The sequence below is a fragment of the Erpetoichthys calabaricus genome, chromosome 9 (assembly GCF_900747795.2).
Source record: "Erpetoichthys calabaricus chromosome 9, fErpCal1.3, whole genome shotgun sequence".
In the NCBI taxonomy this organism is placed as follows: Eukaryota; Metazoa; Chordata; class Cladistia; order Polypteriformes; family Polypteridae; genus Erpetoichthys; species Erpetoichthys calabaricus.
This window is the reverse complement of record NC_041402.2, coordinates 96,110,353-96,130,187: the sequence shown is the minus strand read 5'-3', so window position 1 is coordinate 96,130,187 and position 19,835 is coordinate 96,110,353. Positions and strand designations below refer to the sequence as shown.

At 37.1% G+C, this 19,835-nt stretch overlaps 1 protein-coding gene across 3 annotated transcripts in view; it reads left to right on the top strand.

Annotated features, from left to right (window-relative positions):
- The window catches only part of clcn1b (chloride channel, voltage-sensitive 1b), a 242,144-nt gene that overhangs the window by 77,126 nt on the left and 145,183 nt on the right, over window positions 1-19,835 (top strand). For 2 of the 3 annotated variants that reach the window (XM_051931704.1, XM_051931705.1), the window contains exon 5: window positions 1,485-1,618. In XM_051931704.1, the coding sequence (XP_051787664.1) occupies window positions 1,485-1,618 (134 nt within the window). Of the gene's footprint in view, window positions 1-1,200; window positions 1,619-19,835 lie in introns of all 3 variants that reach the window. The other variant, XM_051931706.1, reaches the window with a different exon arrangement.

The following is a 19,835-nucleotide window of genomic DNA, read 5'->3' as shown; positions in this document are numbered from 1 at the left end:
CCCTTCTTTCTGTGGGCCTAATAGAGCTCTTTTGAACTTAACATGATGACACCACACATCTCACATATTAACTGCAAAGAGAACACCAGACTTGCAGTTAAAATAGGCCATGTTTCATCTCCTTTCTCCCTAAGTAGGTTCTAATCATTGGCACCTAATCTGGAACTCCTGATTCTTATTTTATGAAGTGATGACAAATCAAGTAGGGATAAATATAGGGATGAACTTTTTCTACATGACAAATCTGCATGTTTGTTAATTTAGGTTATGAGAAAAAATACACCATGTGAATGTTATGCATTATTTGTTCAAGTATATCAACTTTATCTGTAGATACTGTTTGCATGAAGATCTAATGTATGCCTGTTCAGATTTATTGAAAAAGTTAGAAATTTCCATGAGGTGTATTGACTTTTTCTCATGACTGTATGTTTCTAATCCTGCATCTGAAACTTTTCACACATATGTACGGCAAGGCAGACTATTTTATATTGTACAACACTTAACTATTGCTTTTGTTTTATGTCAGACATGCATTTGGTTTTCACCACCTTTATGAAAGATGTCCACTAAGCACCCTGAAAGAGACATTGCCAGAATAATATAATAGCCCTGAATTTGAATTTGAAAATTTGTGGATGGATACTTTATAAAATTATATTAGGAACAAATATTCATATATAAGTCTTTTGATTACATTTTATAAAATGCTACGAAAGCTTTTTTAGGAAGGAATATTATATTTTGTGTGCCTTCCATGGTAACACACACAAATACTCAATGTCTTAAGTGGCAGTTACCCACAAATACGTTCAGAATAAATGCCAAGTAATACCATTTGTGTTTTAAAATGCTACAGAAATATGTGCCTGATGAATAATGGCAATTCTCTATTTAGAATTAAAGGTCAATTTAATAACAGTTTGTGTTTCTCTGCAATTTTGGGCCTTTCTGCAAATAAAATAATACTTTCTGCTGTTAAAATTAAGGATGTAGAGTATTTCACCTTAGAGTGACCGGTAAAGAATTCCTAATGGTAAACATTTACGGACTTCCTTGATTTTGATTGAGTTTGCAGCTTCAAAGTAGAACAGTCTTATGCAACTGATAAAAACTGACTCTTAGCCTGTCTTTTTCTGCCTCCTGCTCCCCCAATCCCTCTGCTACTATTTATGTATCCCTTTTTCTCTTTTGACCCAGCCTTTTATTTCCTGACCAGTTTTTTCTTGTTCTTTCTGTCTTTTGGTTTTCCCTCCTTTCTGTTCTTGTGTGTGATTGCATGTCTCCACCCCCTGCTTTTCTTCTGTCTCACACCATTTCACATTTCTTCTTTTTCTTCTTCTTTTCCCTTCTCTCTTTTAACTCCCCATTTCCATCCTAATTCCTTTGTTTCTCCATTTTTTTTCTCTGTCATCCTCCATCTCATTTTTTTTTTGCCTGTCTCCTGCTCTTACTCTGTCCCGCAATGTCTCTTCCTTTTCAAGGTTCTGGAATCCCAGAGCTGAAGACCATCCTCCGTGGAGTTGTACTAAAGGAATATCTTACCCTGAAGGCCTTCATTGCTAAAGTCATTGGCCTCACTGCTAGCCTGGGTAGTGGAATGCCTTTAGGGAAAGAGGTACTGACATTTTTTTGTCTATGACCCTGTTCTTTTCAGATAGTGACATTTCTGATTGGCTTTTAAATGATGCATTTATGTTGGACTCTATTATTTTCTGCTTCTAGTTGCTAAATATAAAATATTAATCATCAGATTCAAAAAGCCCAATCAGCACAGTGAGGATGGTTTTGAATCCTACTCAGACTTGACTTACAGTACCAATTGAATGTCACACACCTAATCGAATATATATAGAGAAATAGAAATGGAGAACATGATGCCTAGTCATTAATTTCTTTTAAAACAAAAATTTAAAAAAATATTTGAAATGTTCCCCTCAAACAATTAATTTTGATTTAGAATTTTAAAGAAGTATTTATTTAGAAAACGTTGGACCACAGTCATTGTATTCCTATTTGTGACATGTTTTCCCCATTAATGTGTCTGAGCCAGTTAGTTTTGCTGTAATAGCATATCGCGGATATTGATAACATTATTTTGGAGAAGACAAACTTTTTCTAGTTTAAGTAGTCTATAAAATGGCAAGAAAAATGATAGCCTGTAATTACTTTAAGAAATGAAGGTCAGTCAGTCCAGTAAATGTCAAGAACTTTGAAAGTTTCTTCAAGAGCAGTCACAAAAAACATCAACTACTATGATAAAATTTACTCTCTTTTGGACTGCCTCAGGGAAGACCTGGTACTAAATCTACTGCAGATGATATGATTATTTGAGCCATAAGCCTCAGAACCTGTCATTAACTGAACCTCAGATTTCAACACAAATAAATACTTCACAGAGAACAACAAGCAGCAGACAATTCTCAACATCAACTGTTCCGAGGAGACTGTGTAAATCAGGCTGCAAAGAAACCACTACTACTGAAGAAGCCAAATAATAAGAAAGGATTTTCATGGGACAAAAATGTGTTCAGTGGACATACACTGTAAAGCATGGGAGAGAAGGTTTATTTAAAATTGAAGGCATTCTGCAGTGACACACTATCCCTTCTGATTTACACTAATTGGGATGACATCAGGCCTGGATCTAGACTACTCAGGTTGCTGGGGGCACTAAGACATTTTGAGTGGGCACCTTTTCACACAATTGACTATACAACAGTGCAGTAGCGGCTTGTGACCAGAGAGTGGGGCACATGGAAAAATGTATTTTTATTGTTTTATTTTAATATTTTAACTCTGCATTATGCTCTCATAGTCATCACTCTAATCAGGAAAGACATATTATTAGGTAGAGGTGGAAACTTATTTTATATAGCCGTGTAAGTCCGTGCTGTAAAATCCAGAGGTCCCAGAAACTATTGAAATCATTAGAAACAAAATTGAAATGTAGAGATGTCAGGTAATTGAAAGGAACTACTCAGGGCATCTCTATTCTAAGAGGATTAGTTCTGTCAATGGCCTAGCATCGCTTGTGCATTAGCAATGGAAGGAAAAGTAAAAGGGATATCATTTTGCCGATGTTAGCTGCTAAGTGACTTTGTCTTTCTTTGGAGGTTTTGTTTTGCTGATGTGCTCACCTCGCTTGTGTTATTAGCGGCTAAGCAAGTTTTCTGTTTCTTCGGAAGTGAAACTCTTACCCCGACTCCACCACTTACTTCTGGGAAGGACAAACACACACACTTCCATGCGTAGACGTTTGTATATAAGATAGCAAAAGTGGAAAAAATAGAAAGCTACTAATGATCCTGTTGCAACCACTAATCACTCATTTCAAAGCATCAGTCTTTTTTTGGGGGGGCAAAAACTCTAACAAACCCTTCCATGTCTATGCCTTTTGTTAACACGTGACAGTGTATACTAGAATGAGCTCTCACATGCAGATGAAGATACACCCATCACCAATGCAGTTATATACATTGCATGATGTTTAGGTAATTCTTCCTTATAGACCTGTATATATTGGGACACACTTGAATGGCTTAAATAATCACCAGGGAAGAATTTGTTTAACAGCATGGCTTTTGCTAAATGCATTTCATGTTGCAGACAATTGGTTGAAGCATCCATATCAGTGAGGAGGGGGGCCAAGAGTGTCAAATCTAGAAGAAGAATTTGACCGAGGGAGAAGACAATGTACAGTTCACATCAGGTTTTCAATTTCTTCAATAACTCTGTCCAGAATGTTCAGAAGGGATTTCCTTAAAGACTGGCTGGGAGTGCTTAAAGAATCTGAGTCAGTCTGACCAAGACTGGAGAGAACAATGCTGTCTGAAAGCAGTTTGGTCATGGTTTTATTTCTCTTTGCAGATGTGGTGGTGGCGGGGGGTGGTGGTGGTGGGGTTCTTGATATTTCAATATCATCCCATGAACCATCTCCTCTGATATGCATGACACACATCTATAAACTGGGCTTGCAACATGGAATTTACAGGCTTCAGGACAATTTTTCAAGGAATTTTCCAACCTCAAAATAATGATGCTTTTTCAACTGTACTAGAAGCCCTGCTCCTTCTGTGCAAATAGTCATCGTAACCCCACTGTCTTCAGAAACCTCAGACAAAATGTTCTGGAAAGCCTCCTGATTCTCAACAAGGCATTGTGTCACATCATAGTGACTTATCCACCGGATTTTCAGTAACCTTTTAAGTGAGGGGAAATTATATTTCCGGCTACATAATAATGATGAAAAAAAGAATGGAGTGACCCAGAGAGGTCAAAGACATTTTTTGCACATGGCTGCCCCTGAACTGCATGAACAACCGCTAAGTTCAGTTGATGGTTATAGCAGTGCACATATAAAATTTGTCTTCTTAGCTTCTGTTGCAACAATGTCTACACCCCACCCTTGTTTCCACTCATAACTGATGCCCCATCATAACATTGGCTGATTATATTATCAGGACTGTAATCTTCAGTGGACAAGTGTCTGATTATTTCTGTGGTTACATATTCAACTAGCTGAGTCAATTCCAGCAAACCAATTAAATGTTGCTCTGGAATAGAGTTGCACACAAACTGTATCACTATTGATAGATTCTCTATGTTACATTTATCTCGAGTCCCATCACTTTTAATACAGACTTGAGAAATGTCTGCCTTTTCATATTTCTTTTTCAATTCATGTAAAACTAAGCTGGAAAGAGTGTCAATAATATCATTTATGTTTTCTGGTGTACATTTTACATTTTGACGAATGCTTTTTGCTATTTCAGCAAGATTGGAATCATTGAAAAATATTATATTCAAATAAATTAATGAAAAGACTGGCAGAGATGTCTTCATCATTACTTGTGCAAGACTGAGTGGATTCAGTGCTCCTACGAAAAGAAAGCTCATTCACACAGTGAAACTTCATTATTAGTAGTATGATTATTTTCAACCTATGTTTCTCCCAATAAATATGATATAGTTTCACCTCTGTATTTCATTTCTGCCCATTGCTTTGTTGCATTTAAAGGGCATTGACTAGATGCATGCTTTTGGAATCCCCTTTCCTTTTCCAGCGCAGCTTTCCAGTTAGTATATCCTGTGAACACCACATCTCTGTCAGTCGCACCAGCCAACAAAAGTTTTGGCAGGGGAAGCAAATGCATGCATCCAATTTGACTGAGTATCCCAACCACAGCCGTTATGGGCACCAGCTCGGATTAAAAGCACGAGACGTCTGACTAAACACTTGTTTAGGAAAGACTTTTAATATTGGTTGGGATGGTTCACTATTATTCAGATCACTTACAGTTGTGCTTGAAAGTTTGTGAACCCTTTAGAATTTTCTATATTTCTGCATAAATATGACCTAAAACATCATCAGATTTTCACTCAAGTCCTAAAAGTAGATAAAGAGAAACCAGTTAAATAAATGAGACAAAAATAGTATACTTGGTCATTTATTTATTAAGTAAAATGATCGAATATTACATATTTGTGAATGGCAAAAGTATGTGAACCTTTGCTTTCAGTATCTGGTGTGACCCCCCCTTTGCAGCAATAACTGCAACTAAATGTTTTTGGTAACTGTTGATCAGTCCTGCACACCGGCTTGGAGGAATTTTAGCCCATTCCTCCATACAGAACAGCTTCAACTCTGGGATGTTGGTGGGTTTCCTCACATTAACTGCTCGCTTCAGGTTATTCCACAACATTTCAATTGGATTAAGGTCAGGACTTTGACTTGGCCATTCCAAAACATTAACTTTATTCTTCTTTAACCATTCTTTGGTAGAACGACTTGTGTGCTTAGGGTCGTTGTCTTGCTACATGACCCACCTTCTGTTGAGATTCAGTTGATGGACAGATGTCCTGACATTTTCTTTTAGAATTCTCTGATATAATTCAGAATTCATTGTTCCATCAATGAAGGCAAGCCATCCTGGCCCAGATGCAGCAAAACAGGCCCAAACCATGATACTACCACCACCATGTTTCACAGATGGGATAAGGTTCTTATGCTGGAATGCAGTGTTTTCCTTTCTCCAAACATAACGCTTTTCATTTAAACCAAAAAGTTCTATTTTGGCCTCATCCGTCCACAAAACATTCTTCCAATAGCCTTCTGGTTTGTCCACGTGATCTTTAGCAAACTGCAGATGAGCAGCAATGTTTTTTTGGAGAGCAGTGGCTTTCTCCTTGCAACCCTGCCATGCACACCATTGTTGTTCAGTGTTCTCCTGATGGTGGACTCATGAACATGAACATTAGCCAATGTGAGAGAGGCCTTCAGTTGCTTAGAAGTTACCCTGGGGTCCTTTGTGACCTCACCGACTATTACACGCTTTGCTCTTAGAGTGATCTTTGTTGGTCGACCACTCCTGGGGAGGGTAACAGTGGTCTTGAACTTCCTCCATTTGTACACAATCTGTCTGACTGTGGATTGGTGGAGTCCAAACTCTTTAGAGATGGTTTTGTAACCTTTTCCAGCCTGATGAGCATCAACAACTCTTTTTCTGAGGTCCTCAGAAATCTCCTTTGTTCGTGCCATGATACACTTCCACAAACATGTGTTGTGAAGAGCAGACTTTGATAGATCCCTGTTCTTTAAATAATACAGGGTGCCCACTCACACCTGATTGTCATCCTATTCATTGAAAACACCCGACTCTAATTTCACCTTCAAACTAACTGCTAATCCTAGAGGTTCACATACTTTTGTCACTCACAAATATGTAATATTCGATCATTTTCCTCAATAAATAAATGACCAAGTATAATATTTTTGTATCATTTGTTTATCTGGTTTCTCTTTATCTACTTTTAGGACCTGAGTGAAAATCTGATGATGTTTTAGGTCATATTTATGCAGAAATATAGAAAATTCTAAAGGGTTCACAAACTTTCAAGCACAACTGTAGGTAATTTTCAGCCACAAGAACTACACTGCTACCTTCATGGTGTATAATTACTGCTGGAACTGTCCGCTTGATCTGAAGGTGTCACTCCTGAAGCCTGGATGCCTGAATTGCTGGTAGCAAGCTTTGATTTGGGAACCAAAATCACTGCATGGTGTTTATGGCTTCTTTAAGGAATGCCCAGCACACACTCTAACCAGGTAATTTTGCTTAAACTGAGTGCTATTATCAGTTTTTATAAATGTGTAATTTTAAATTTTTACATGTTAAATAGTGTTCTAGTGAGCTAGCAAGCTAAATACGTTAAAATTGAAAGTAAATATTCTCACTCAACCCAACACTAAAACAAACTACAGCAACAATAATAGAAATTTTAACAAAAAAAAAAACCTTTATTACAAATGCACAAATATTCTCCTCCAAATAAGTGCAAATCAGAAATTAGGAAATTTTGGCCAGAGCAGAGGAATTAAACATTATTGGCATTTTCAAATATAGCAGAATATAGTTAACCAATTGGGTGGGCAGAACATAAATTTGGGTGAGCATTGCCCAATCCTGCCCCTTTCTAGATCCGGCCATGGATGACATTTATTTTTAAGAAGGACAATAACCCCAAACACAGCTTTGGGCCATGTTAAGTACTATGAGGCAAAAGAAAGATTATTATGGAGCCATTCAACTTTAACCTCCTACATATGGTTTGTGATGAGTTGGACCAGAGAGTGAAGGAAAAGTAACCAAAAGTGCTCACCAAATGTGGAAACTCCTTCAGTACTGTTGGAAAAGGATCCAAGGTGGCTATCTCATGAAGGTGGCTGAAAGAATCCTGAGTGTGCAAATCTGTCATCAGGCTACATTTAAGAATCGAAAATATAAGAATGTTGACTTAACTAATTTTAAGAAAGTAGATTAAAGTAATTCTTGGTCATTGCATAATTCCATATGTGTTATTTTTTAGTTTTATGTCTTCACTATTATTCTAAAATGTACAAAATGTTAATAATAAAGAAAACCCTTCAAATGGTAAGTGTGTCCAAAGTCTGACTTGCGGAGTATGTTAAAAAATCAATTAAAAGTTATTTCAAGGAAGTGTTCAGTGATTCACTTTATTTGGGCCTTTATTAACCAGATACATTTATAAATTGTAGGATGAGACATTGCCTCTTCATTTAGTACTAATCAGGCAAAGCACCCAATTTACTTTAAATGCACAGTCATGCAGTTCGTTAATTTGAATGTGTTGTTCTTTTCCTAACTAACAGTACAGCAGCTCTGGCCTGTCACATAAAAGAAACAATTTCAATAGATTCCATAATGTCAAAAAAGGTGAAAGAGTGCACTGACAGATTTACTGTTTTTATTAAATTTTTCTTTTTTTTTGTATTCCCATTCATACTGCCTAAACTATTAGATTCTCGGTAATTCATTTCTCTCACATCACTTGCAGCAGCACAATAGATCTACTGTGGTCCTTGAGAGTGTCTAAGTATAATGTTTTAAATAACCTTTTTATAAAGAATGGTAACATCCTATACATCCTTGCATTAAAAATTAGTTTTCAATTATTTTAAGATGATACAAGATGTCTACTCCTCAAATCTGCATACCCAGTATAAAAAAAGCTCAAAAATCTCTACGTTGGAATGAATGCATGAGATTACCTACCACTAAATCAACAAGTACTTCTGAAAAATTTCATTAATTTGCTCTTCTTTACAGGCTTTGTGTAGCTGTATGTATAATTTCCACTACAGATCCTAGGAAAATCAGTTCAGTATTTTTTTTGTACCACTGTGATTGTCAAGTAATAACGTTTAACAGTATAGCAAGAGGTTGCTGGCCATGTCTCTTGTTGGATAAGACTAAGCCTTCCAGTACCACAATTCTTAAATACTGTATATTAAAATTGAACTGTGTTTTTAAAAACTACTTCTTAACACTTTGAAATCACACCTCCTAACTCAGAGAAGAAAGAACCCCCAAATATAATATAATATTTGACTTGCTTTAATGTCTAGTAATAATGCAAGACATTATAATTATGACCCTCTAGACCTGAAAATTTTTTATTTTTAGGCCATTTTTGGACAATATTTTTTGCAGGAAATTACACCCTGATGATAAAGAGTACACTAATAGAAATCTTCAGAAAAAGTAATCAGGACTCGAAGTTGTGCATGCCACATCAACCTACCAAAGGGGTTCACTCCCTAATGGGATACAATGAGTCAAATCCTTCTCTTAATGAATATCCATCTAGTCATGTTTTGTTTAGATTACTCTAATTGGTTTACATCATATCTTTTACCTATCCATCCACATAGGAACAGTTTATAGATTCCAGTCAGCCTAACCTTCAATCCTTTAGAATGTGGGAGGAAAACCATAGTACCTGGATAAGGTCTGAACAGACTCTGACAAACTGGGATTTGAACTGAATCAGCTGAAGCTGTGATGAAGCAACACTAGCTGCTACATTGCTCTTTCAATGCCTGCTATTCAATTAATTTGGAATTGAAACTTTTGTACAGTATTCTTATGACATTATAAAAAGCATTAAAAATGACAGTATCATATTTCAAGAGTCTTATTATTTTTAATTGTAAGTTATTGTTGTTAATAGCATACAATAGTTAATTAAATGTTTATAGAATGCTAATAAGTAGTTTATAATAGATAACTAAACCGAAGTGTCACCCAGACAATAGAGAGTGATGAAGTAGAATAAGTAGATTCAGCAACATTTTTTCAGTTTAAGGGTGAATCACATAATCAAGTACATCATTGAAAAGGGAAAGTGTATTTAAGACTGAAGCCCAGGAAGCACTTCTTTGTACAAAGAATTGTGGGAATGTGGAACAAAGTGTAGAGACATGTAGTGGGAGCAGAAACCTTGACAATCTTTAATAAGAATCTGGATGAGATATTGGGACAGCTTAGCTATTATTGTAGCTAAACCTATTTTTATGTTCTTTATGTGTTAGGTATTTTGGATAAGGATTCTCTAGTATTCACTCTGCATGTTTGTTGCATGCTATTGGTTAGCTAAGCATGAATTCTGATATCCTAACGGAGGACACTATTTAACAGTAGAATTACCAAAACTTACGAAAAAACTCGTAAATCCGGCCCACCTTACATCCGCTCGCACCTCTCCATTCAGCATTTTTTGTCCTGTAAATGTGTTGATAAGCCTAAGCAGCAAGCAGCCTGCTATACTACCCACCCCACCACAGTAGCAACTGCAAAAACCTCTCCCAACTGAAGCCTTGTTTATCAGGCAGTCAGGTACCTAGAGCGTTATAGGCTGAAAAAAATATATTGTTATTTGGGACACATGCATTTCATGTGTGTTCCATGTCTACAAAGATCTACTGTCTATGTAAGTGTAGGATGACAGAAATGTTGAACACATACCTAAAAGACAAATATTTTCTATGTTTTAGTACTAACAACAAAAATTTGACATGAGGTGTATAATATGTGAAGACTGAAGTCCAAATATCAAATAAGCACTTTCACAAAAGGTACAAATACAACAGAACAAATGAGCTTTTTTCAAGACTATAACCGAAGAAAACGAAATCAGGTTAGTGTGGCTTGTTATTGTGACTTCTTTGGTAGTACAGCAGTAAGAGCTCCTGACTCCTATTCAGAAGGTACCACATTCAAGTCTTAACATGTCCCAAAATAAACGTTTTGAGTAGTGAGCAGCTCTTATTGTTACTATTATACAATAAAAACATACATTGCAGGCATTTCTTATACATATATACCCACTGGCAGACCTATATTTTTGGGGCCCTGATGCTTGAACTGTTATGGGAGCCCTTTAGCCCCCATATATTTAGAATATATATAGAATGAAACATCCTTAATTTCAACATTTTTTTTGTTTGCAGCTATCCAACATGATACTTTAATTTTTACTTTAACTATTATTTTGCATTGTATTACACTAGGCGGCACGGTGGCGCAGTGGGTAGCGCTGCTGCCTTGCAGTTGGGGGACCTGGGTTCACTTCCTGGGTCCTCCCTGCGTGGAGTTTGCATGTTCTCCCTGTGTCTGCGTGGGTTTCCTCCGGGTGCTCCGGTTTCCTCCCACAGTCCAAAGATATGCAGTTTAGGTAGATTGGCGTTTCTAAATTGGGCTTGGTGTGTTTGTGTGTGTCCTGCAGTGGGTTGGCACCCTGCCCGGGATTGGTTCCTGCCTTGTTGGCTGGGATTGGCTCCAGCAGACCCCCGTGACCCTGTGTTCGGATTCAGCGGGTTGGAAAATGGATGAATGGATGTATTACACTATATAATTAATATTATTAAAAAAACTTTCTCATACAGTAAACACTCATAGTTTTAGCAATGTGGACTAAAGTTTCTTCTGGAGTCCCTCTAGGATATATATATATATATATATATATATATATTTTTTTTCACGGCATTCATAGTCTGAATCACAATAACGAACCACACGCCATGGCGCAACGTTAGGGGCTTCGCCTCTAGCACTGACGTCCGAGGTTCGATTCCTGTAAGGGAGTGCAGTGAGTGTGTACGCCTGATGAGCCCAGAATTAGGGCGAAACACATGTCGTGTACTCTTTGCATTATTTTTGACAGTAAACTATTTCAACCATATATATATATATATATATATATATATATATATATATATATATATATATATATATATATATATATATATATATATATATATTTATATATATATTCTTATATTTCCATTTTAAGTACATTTTCTGCCTGACTATGTGCTGTAGTAACCCCCTTCAGACTACTTGTGCTCACCCTGTTTCAATTTCAAAACTGTTTACTGCTTACTGATAAATTTTCATCTGGTGGAACCACTAGATGGTGAAACTTCCCTTTTGAGTTACAGGAACCAGTGATAACTGCACTGTTGTCATTAAAATCTTGTTGGTTTTAATCTGTATGGGTGAACACAGTCCTGCAGTGGTATCAGCCTTTCAAGGTTTTAGAGCAAGGATGTCCAACTCCGGTCCTGGTGGGCCGCAGTGACTGCAGATTTTCATTTTTACCCTTTTCTAATCAGTGAGCAGTTTTCACTGCTAATTAACTCACTTTCCCTTCATTTTAATAGCCTTGTTTTTAAGGATTTAGTCCTTTGAATTGATTTGTTTCTTCATTAAATGGCAGCCAAACAGAAATGAGATGTGGAACAAGCCAACAGATGACCAGCTAAATAGAAATGTCAAACTCCAGCCAATTTCACTCCAACCAGTTTCTTGATGAGAAGCCAGTTCTTGCTGTTAATTAAAGCCGTTACTGAATATCATGACTTGTTGCTGCTCTTATTCTGCCACAGCAGACTGTTGATTTTCTGTTTTTATTAAGACCACCATCAAGATGCTTTGGTGATCTGAGCAAACCAACATGACCGAGGCCTTCACTTTTCTTTATTTCTCAGGTTAGCTGGTCATGCGGTGGCTTGTTTTGTGTCTCATTATTGTTTGGCTGCTCATTAAGGAAAAAGAGACAACTAAGGGGTCTGAGTCACGTCAATTAAAACTAAGGCAAAAGACGTTAATCAGCAGCGAAAACAGCTCACTAATTAAGAAGATGGTTAGGATGAAAACCTTTAGCCACTGCGGCCCACTAGAAATGGAGTTGGACACCCCTGTTTTAGAGAATATATCAAGGAGATGAGGCTATGAATATTGAAAGAGAAAACAAATCAGCAGCAATGTGATTTTGGTGAGTTAAAAGAAGGCAGTGTGTTTCATAGGTACATATGAGTTATGTCAGGTTTAATTGAAAGATTTGTTGATTTACTTTACCATTGTTGCAATGTCAATTGCTTGACAAACAGAAATCTTCAAAAACTACTGCATTTACAGTCTTGTTTATTTTAATTGTATTCTTGTATGCTTTTCAGACTGCATTCTATATTAAATGAAATTTGATTTGTTGCCTGTTAGACAGCAGTTCAAATGGAAGACCTGAATCATAACAGTACCCTTACTCTTAACAGACAAAATCAGTGAGTTTCATGCATGGTCAACAGTTCACTCCACTCTGAAGATGTGAAGTCAACATTCTCAGCCACTCTAAAGTGTGCCTTTAAGAGTGAGAGCAGATGAGTGTGCCCATTCACAGCTTGTTTTCTACAGCAACTTCCAGCCCTACTGTGCTGCATAATCAAAGCCAGTAAATAGATTAATAAATGTCTGATAGTTGACCACACTGTACAAGTGACTTGCAAGACATTTAAGGATTAAAAGCACAAGCAGTGCAGTGTTTTTATAATTCTAGTGGAAATAAACTTACAACCCCAATTCCAATGAGTTGGGACGTTGTGTAAAATGTAAATAAAAACAGAATACAATGATTTGCAAATCCTTTTCAACCTATATTCAATTTAATACACCTTCGAAGACAAGATATCGAATGTTCAAACTGATAAACTTTATTGTTGTTTTGCAAATCTTCACTCATTTTGAATTTGATGCCTGCAACACGTTCCAAAAACACTGGGACAGGGGCAGCAAAAGACTGGGAAAGTTGAGGAATGTTCAAAAAACACCTGTTTTGAACATTCCACAGGTGAACAGGTTAATTGGAAACAGGTGTTTGTCATGATTAGGTATAAAAGGAGCATCCCCAAAAGGCTCAGTCGTTCACAAGCAAGGATGGGGCGAGGTTCACCACTTTGTAAACAAATGCCTGGGCAAATAGTCCAGCAGTTTAAGAACAACTTTTCTCAACGTACAATTGCAAGGAATCTGGGGATTTCATCATCTACTGTCCATAATATCATCAAAAGATTCAGAGAATATGGAGAAATCTCTGCACGTAAGCGGTAAGGCCAAATACCAACACTGGATGCCCGTGACCTTCGATCCCTCAGCCGTCACTGCATTAAAAACTGACATCATTCTGTAAAGGATATTACCACGTGGGCTCAGGAATACTTCAGGAAACCATTGTCAGTAAACAAAGTTCGTCGCTACATCTACAAGTGCAAGTTAAAACTCTACCATGCAAAGCGAAATCCATATATCAACAACACCCAGAAACGCCACCGGCTTCTCTGGGCCTGAGCTCATCTGAGATGGACTGACGCAAAGTGGAAAAGTGTGCTGTGGTCTGATGAGTCCACATTTCAAATTGTTTTTGGAAATCATGGACATCGTGTCCTCTGTGCCAAAGAGGAAAAGGACCATCCGGATTGTTATCAGCACAAAGTTCAAAAGCCAGCATCTGTGATGGTATGGGAGTGTGTTAGTGCCCAAGGCATGGGTAACTTGCACATCTGTGAAGGCACCATTAATGCTGAAAGGTACATACAGGTTTTGGAGCAACATATGCTACCATCAAAGCAACGTCTTTTTCAGGGATGTCCCTGCTTATTTCAGCAGGACAATGCGAAGCCACATTCTGCATGTGTTACAACAGCGTGGCTTCGTAGTAAAAGAGTGTGAGTACTAGACTGGCCTGCCTGCAGTCCAGACCTGTCTCCCATTAAAAATGTGTGGCGCATTATGAAGCGCAAAATACGACAACGGAGACCCTGGACTGTTGAGCAACTGAAGTTGTACATCAAGCGAGAATGGGAAAAAATTCCACCTACACAGCTTCAACCATTAGTGTCCTCAGTTCCCAAACGCTTATTGAGCGTTGTTAAAAGGAAAGGTGATATAACACAGTGGTAAACATGCCCCTGTCCCAGCTTTTTTGGAACGTGTTGCAGGCATCAAATTCAAAATGAGTGAAGTTTTGCAAAACAAAAATAAAGTTTATCAGTTTGAACATTCGATATCTTGTCTTTGTAGTGTATTCAATTGAATATAGGTTGAAAAGGATTTGCAAATCATTGTATTCTGTTTTTATTTATGTTTTACACAACATCCCAACTTCATTGGAATTGGAGTTGTATAAGTCATGTAAAATCATTGATTTTTTTTTAAATTGAGTGTAACACTGGCTAAAGGTAATGAAATTAAGATCAATTCCAACTCAATGTATATTTAGTTGGATCAGTATTACAATTGCTACTTTACTGCATTTAAACATAACTGTATTACTCAACAATCCTTTAAGAACTCATGATAATTGTCTGCAAAGAATGCTGTATTTTTTTCTTTTGCACAAGATTAGATACTTACTAGTGAGAGTCTTGCTCTGTCCAAGTTAATGCATTTCTTTTAACTATTTAAGACATGTTAGGAACCACTAAATATAATGAAGAAAAAAGGAGTTAAGATTATTTCCATGCTGAAAAAATACAATGTTAAAGAGAGAAATTAAAATTATAATGAAAGCTATGAAACTGAAACAAGAAAAGAAGGTTGCAAATATAATGTTTTGCCTTTCTGTCCTGCCTATTTATAAGATCTTAAGAACATAAGACATTTCAGAAAAAAGAAGACACCATAAAGTCCGTCAGGCTTGCCTGATTAGCTAAATTACCTGAATATCTCATTTAAGACATTTTTTAACTATTTTCACCACTGAAATTACATAACTCATAATTTCAGATTCCGCCAACCAAAACAGGGCCACAATCCTTTATTTCTGCGCAAGAGAAACTTCAGGGGGTGACAGTTAACACAGTGCATGCATTTTATATGCTAGACTAGAATGATACATCCTTGGCTATAATTGTTATTTAGTAGGAAGTTGTAGGCAGTTACAGACAAGTGAAGTAGTCCTCCCTGCTGATAGCCTTGCTTTTCATAGCAGCTGCATCTTCCTCAATAGTTTCTCCCTATACCCCCACTCTCTCTCTCTTTATTCTCTTTAAAGATTATTCTTAATAATAATTCCAGAACTCCTGACACCTTTGTGTGATGAAGTGCTTCCTGAGGACTTGAGTCTGAATGCACTTCATATTATCTTCCACAGTGTTCTTGAGTATGTGATTCACTTTTTAATTGGAACTGATCAACTTAATTGATGTCTTTGAGAATTTTGAAGACCTAGATTGCATACCCATCCAGCCTTAAGAGCTTTAACTCACTTTACTTGTCATAATAGGACCTGTCCCTAGATGCTCTATGTCACTTTTGTCTGCTGCAATGATGTCTTATAGCATACTAGACAGTAACGGCTCACTGCACAATAACTGCAGTAAATACACTTGACTTAACCATACTCCGTTGACCCTTGACCTTCGTTGACCATATATGTGAACAATAATTTAAGATATGAAGAGGTAGGGGAAGTGACGGCTAAGGTGGTAGGGATGAGAACAGCGCCCGTACACATGCACCACAAGGCCGCCCTGCTGCCCACTGCCGAGAGTTGATTCTACAATAACATAAAATAAAAATAAAGAGTTATAATTCCAAAACTCTTTGTTTTAATATAAAGCTGTAGTGCAGAGTTTCAGTGTAGAATATCTGTATTAAATTTCAGGCTACAGGTTATTTGGTTTTTGACCTTGACCTTCCTGTGTTGACCTTTGACCTTGGAGGTCAATCAACACCCCGAAAACGGACAGTAGTGGTCACATAGTATAAGTCTACCAAATTTCAGCTCAATAGGAAAAACGGTTTGCAAGCTATAGGTGATTTAAAATCCTGGACAGATAAACGGACAGCCACGGTAACGTATTATATAAGAAGATAGTGACCAGAACTAATTTGTTGATGATTGTGATAGAAGAGCTGATGCATTTGCCAAACTAATGTGGTGAATGATGCAATATGAAGATCACCATCAAGAAGATGAAAGCAAGGAGAACTTTTTGAATACTTAAAGTTTCCTAAATTTTGCTAAAGACTAAATATTAATCAGATCAAAGCAAAAGTTCATTAGCAATAATAACTTAGGAAAAATTCTTAAGAAATCTATTTTCAAGACCTCTGCATAGAATGTTATTATAAATATGTGATAGACATACTGTAAATCAGGGATACACAAAATGGAATCATGGAAGACAAAAGAATAATCCAAAGGATTAAATGTACAATGTGGAAGTAATGCACCAGAAAGGATAAGAAAAACAAAATTATTGATAAGCGAAATAATCCAACTGCGGTGGGTTGGCATCCTGCCAGGGATTGGTTCCTGCCTTGTGCCCTGTGTTGGCTGGGATTGGCTCCAGCAGACCCCCGTGACCCTGTGTTCGGATTCAGCGGGTTGGAAAATGGATGGATGGATGGAAATAATCCAAAGAAATGTTGAACTGGTCACATTCCAAGCTGAGCCAATTTAATGACAGAAGTTTAGGGAGGTTGAAAGGAAATCATCTGGAAATCCAAGAATTATGCTATTCAACTACTTGAAAGTAGGAGGCCCCAGTGAAAAAGACCAATGAAAAATCAACCAAATGAACAGCATTTGTGTTTTCAGATGGCCATGTATGTTATACTATTTCTGTCATGGCTTTGTTTCTTTCTGTAAACTGCAGATAGATCACATTGTGCATGCATACATACATAAATGTCTTTAGAGATGGCATTGTCTTCAGAGTGAATTTTTCTTTAATATCATCGTTCCATATTTCAGTGCTTCGCAAAATGAACCTTAACATTGGTGTAAGAGCCAAATCCTTTAAGTTAATGTTAATGGTAAATTTTCCTTAGTCTGCTTACCTTGAACTTGAATATAATATAGCTTAACATAGATAATGGAAGATTCAGTTTAACCCCCTATAAGTTATATAAAATGGGATGTTCATAATTTTAACTCTGTGTGACAGAAGAATAGCCCGTAGAATGAATTTAGACAGCTAGAAAGAAACATGAACAACCAGACAGACAGGCATATAGGGCATATAGTTTTCTGACCATCCGCTGCATAGAACAATCCATAGAAACCTTAAGAAATAGAGCCCAGATATTTAAGCAGCTGCGGTGGGTTGGCACCCTGCCCAGGATTGTTTCCTGCCTTGTGCCCTGTGTTGGCTGGGATTGGCTCCAGCAGACCCCCGTGACCCTGTGTTCGGATTCAGCGGGTTAGAAAATGGATGGATGGATGGATATTTAAGCAGGACATAATAAGGTTTCTTTTTTTTCTTTTTTTTTGTGGTTTGTATCAACTTTTTCTCTATTTTTTGTGTGAACTGTTTGCTTTGAATTTCATTAAAGTGTTTAAAAACAAAAAACTCTTAGATGGTGGAGTATTTTTTGTAAAAGTCATAGTAGTGTCGGAATGTCTATTTTGAACCATTTGGAAACCTTCACCAAATGCAGCTACAATTGGTACAGGGAAGACTCTTGTTATTAATAGCTAGAGGAAGGCATGTGATATTCTAGAGTTGTCCACAAACTCACAATGACCCTAAGGGGAGAAGTAGTGCATATAGAAAAAAGTTTTATGTAATGAGTGCTCAAAACAGAATGCAAATCAGACAACCAAAGCAATCCCTCAGCTGCCTCTCTGGACCTGCACAAACAAATAGAAAGCAGTGTTTGACAAGTGTGTAAGCCGCTCCACTTACACACCAAAATGTACATAACACTCACCTTCTGTCGCTCTCTGTCACAAGCTTCTCTTAACTTCACTCACATCCTGACTCTCAAGTTCTTTGGAGTTCTGATTCATGAAAGCATTTAACCCATGGTCATGAATGCCTGCTGGGTAATAACTAATAGCATTTCTAGGGTTAGAAATGTCCTTTAGAACCCATGTGGTCATTTCCCTAGAGCAGGGGCGGGCAAAGTCATTCTTGGAGGGCCGCAGTGGCTCCAGGTGTTTGTGCCCTAGAGCTATGCCCAGCTACCCCAAATGTTCCTACAGTCCTGACCACCTGCTTCCATTTATAGGATCAGGCTACTCCTAGGTAGTTAGCCCACCATAGCTCATAGCACAAGGTAGTGTATAATGTAATGAGGCTCCCAGCTGCCCACTTATAGAACTGGGGACATGTTAAGTGAAGACCAGCATTATTCTGCTCATCCTATAATTGTGCTTCTGAAGAAATTGCTTCCAGGTTACTCTTCATGAACATTTGCCTTTCTCAACATTAAAAAATATATAAAGAAAATATGACTGAACATCAAGCTACTCTAATAAGACCTGAATGCCAAGACTTAATTTACAAGGTTCATTCCAACAATTGGGGATTAGTGAGGTGTGTTTGTTAGATATGCAATTTGTGTTTTGACAATAAGTAGACTTCTGTCTGCATAGGGAAGAGGCATAAATTGAACTAAATATAATCTGAAATTTTATGAAAACATAGTATATAAAACAGTTTATTATAGCAACTCAGGTAAAGTTAAGTGTTAAAATGAGCACATTTGTGAAACATGAATCCCTTTTAAGATTTCATACTGTAACACAGTACTACACAAAAAGACCAAGGGATAGATTACTCTTTATAGCAGTTGTACATTACCGTCCAGTATAATTAGCCACAAAGGTAATGAAGATGTGCAATGGTAAAAATCATTAACTTTCTGGCTGTTTGTAATCCATTTCTGAATCTCTTTGCACTCCAATTCCCTTGTCTTTCCACACTCGCTCTAGGTGTGGATGTGCATATCATAAAATGCATGGCAACAATGTTTCATTTTAATTTCTCATGAAACAGGATAATATTTACTGCCTTACAAAGCTCTTAGTCACAGAGCCTCTTTTAGAATACATTCTGCATAAAATAAAGACTGATGGATTGATAGATTAAAACAAGTACATTATATTTACTTAAATGCTTCAGCGTGTAAAAATTGAGTGATCTGTCACCTTAAGTAGTACATGTCACTGATTTCATAATAAAACACCTGTTTTACTTCCATTGGTCCCCTGCTATTTGGCTGAATGTCCACACTTTGCTACAGTACTTACTATATGTTATTAGTTTTTTCCAGAGTTTGAAAGCTCCTTAAGTGCATTGACTTTTCATAATCTCTGCACTGATTTTCAGGTGTTATGAAAAAAAGTAATAAAAGTTGTCCAGAGATTAAATTGAATGGTGTGATTTATGGCACTTCTTGGAGCAG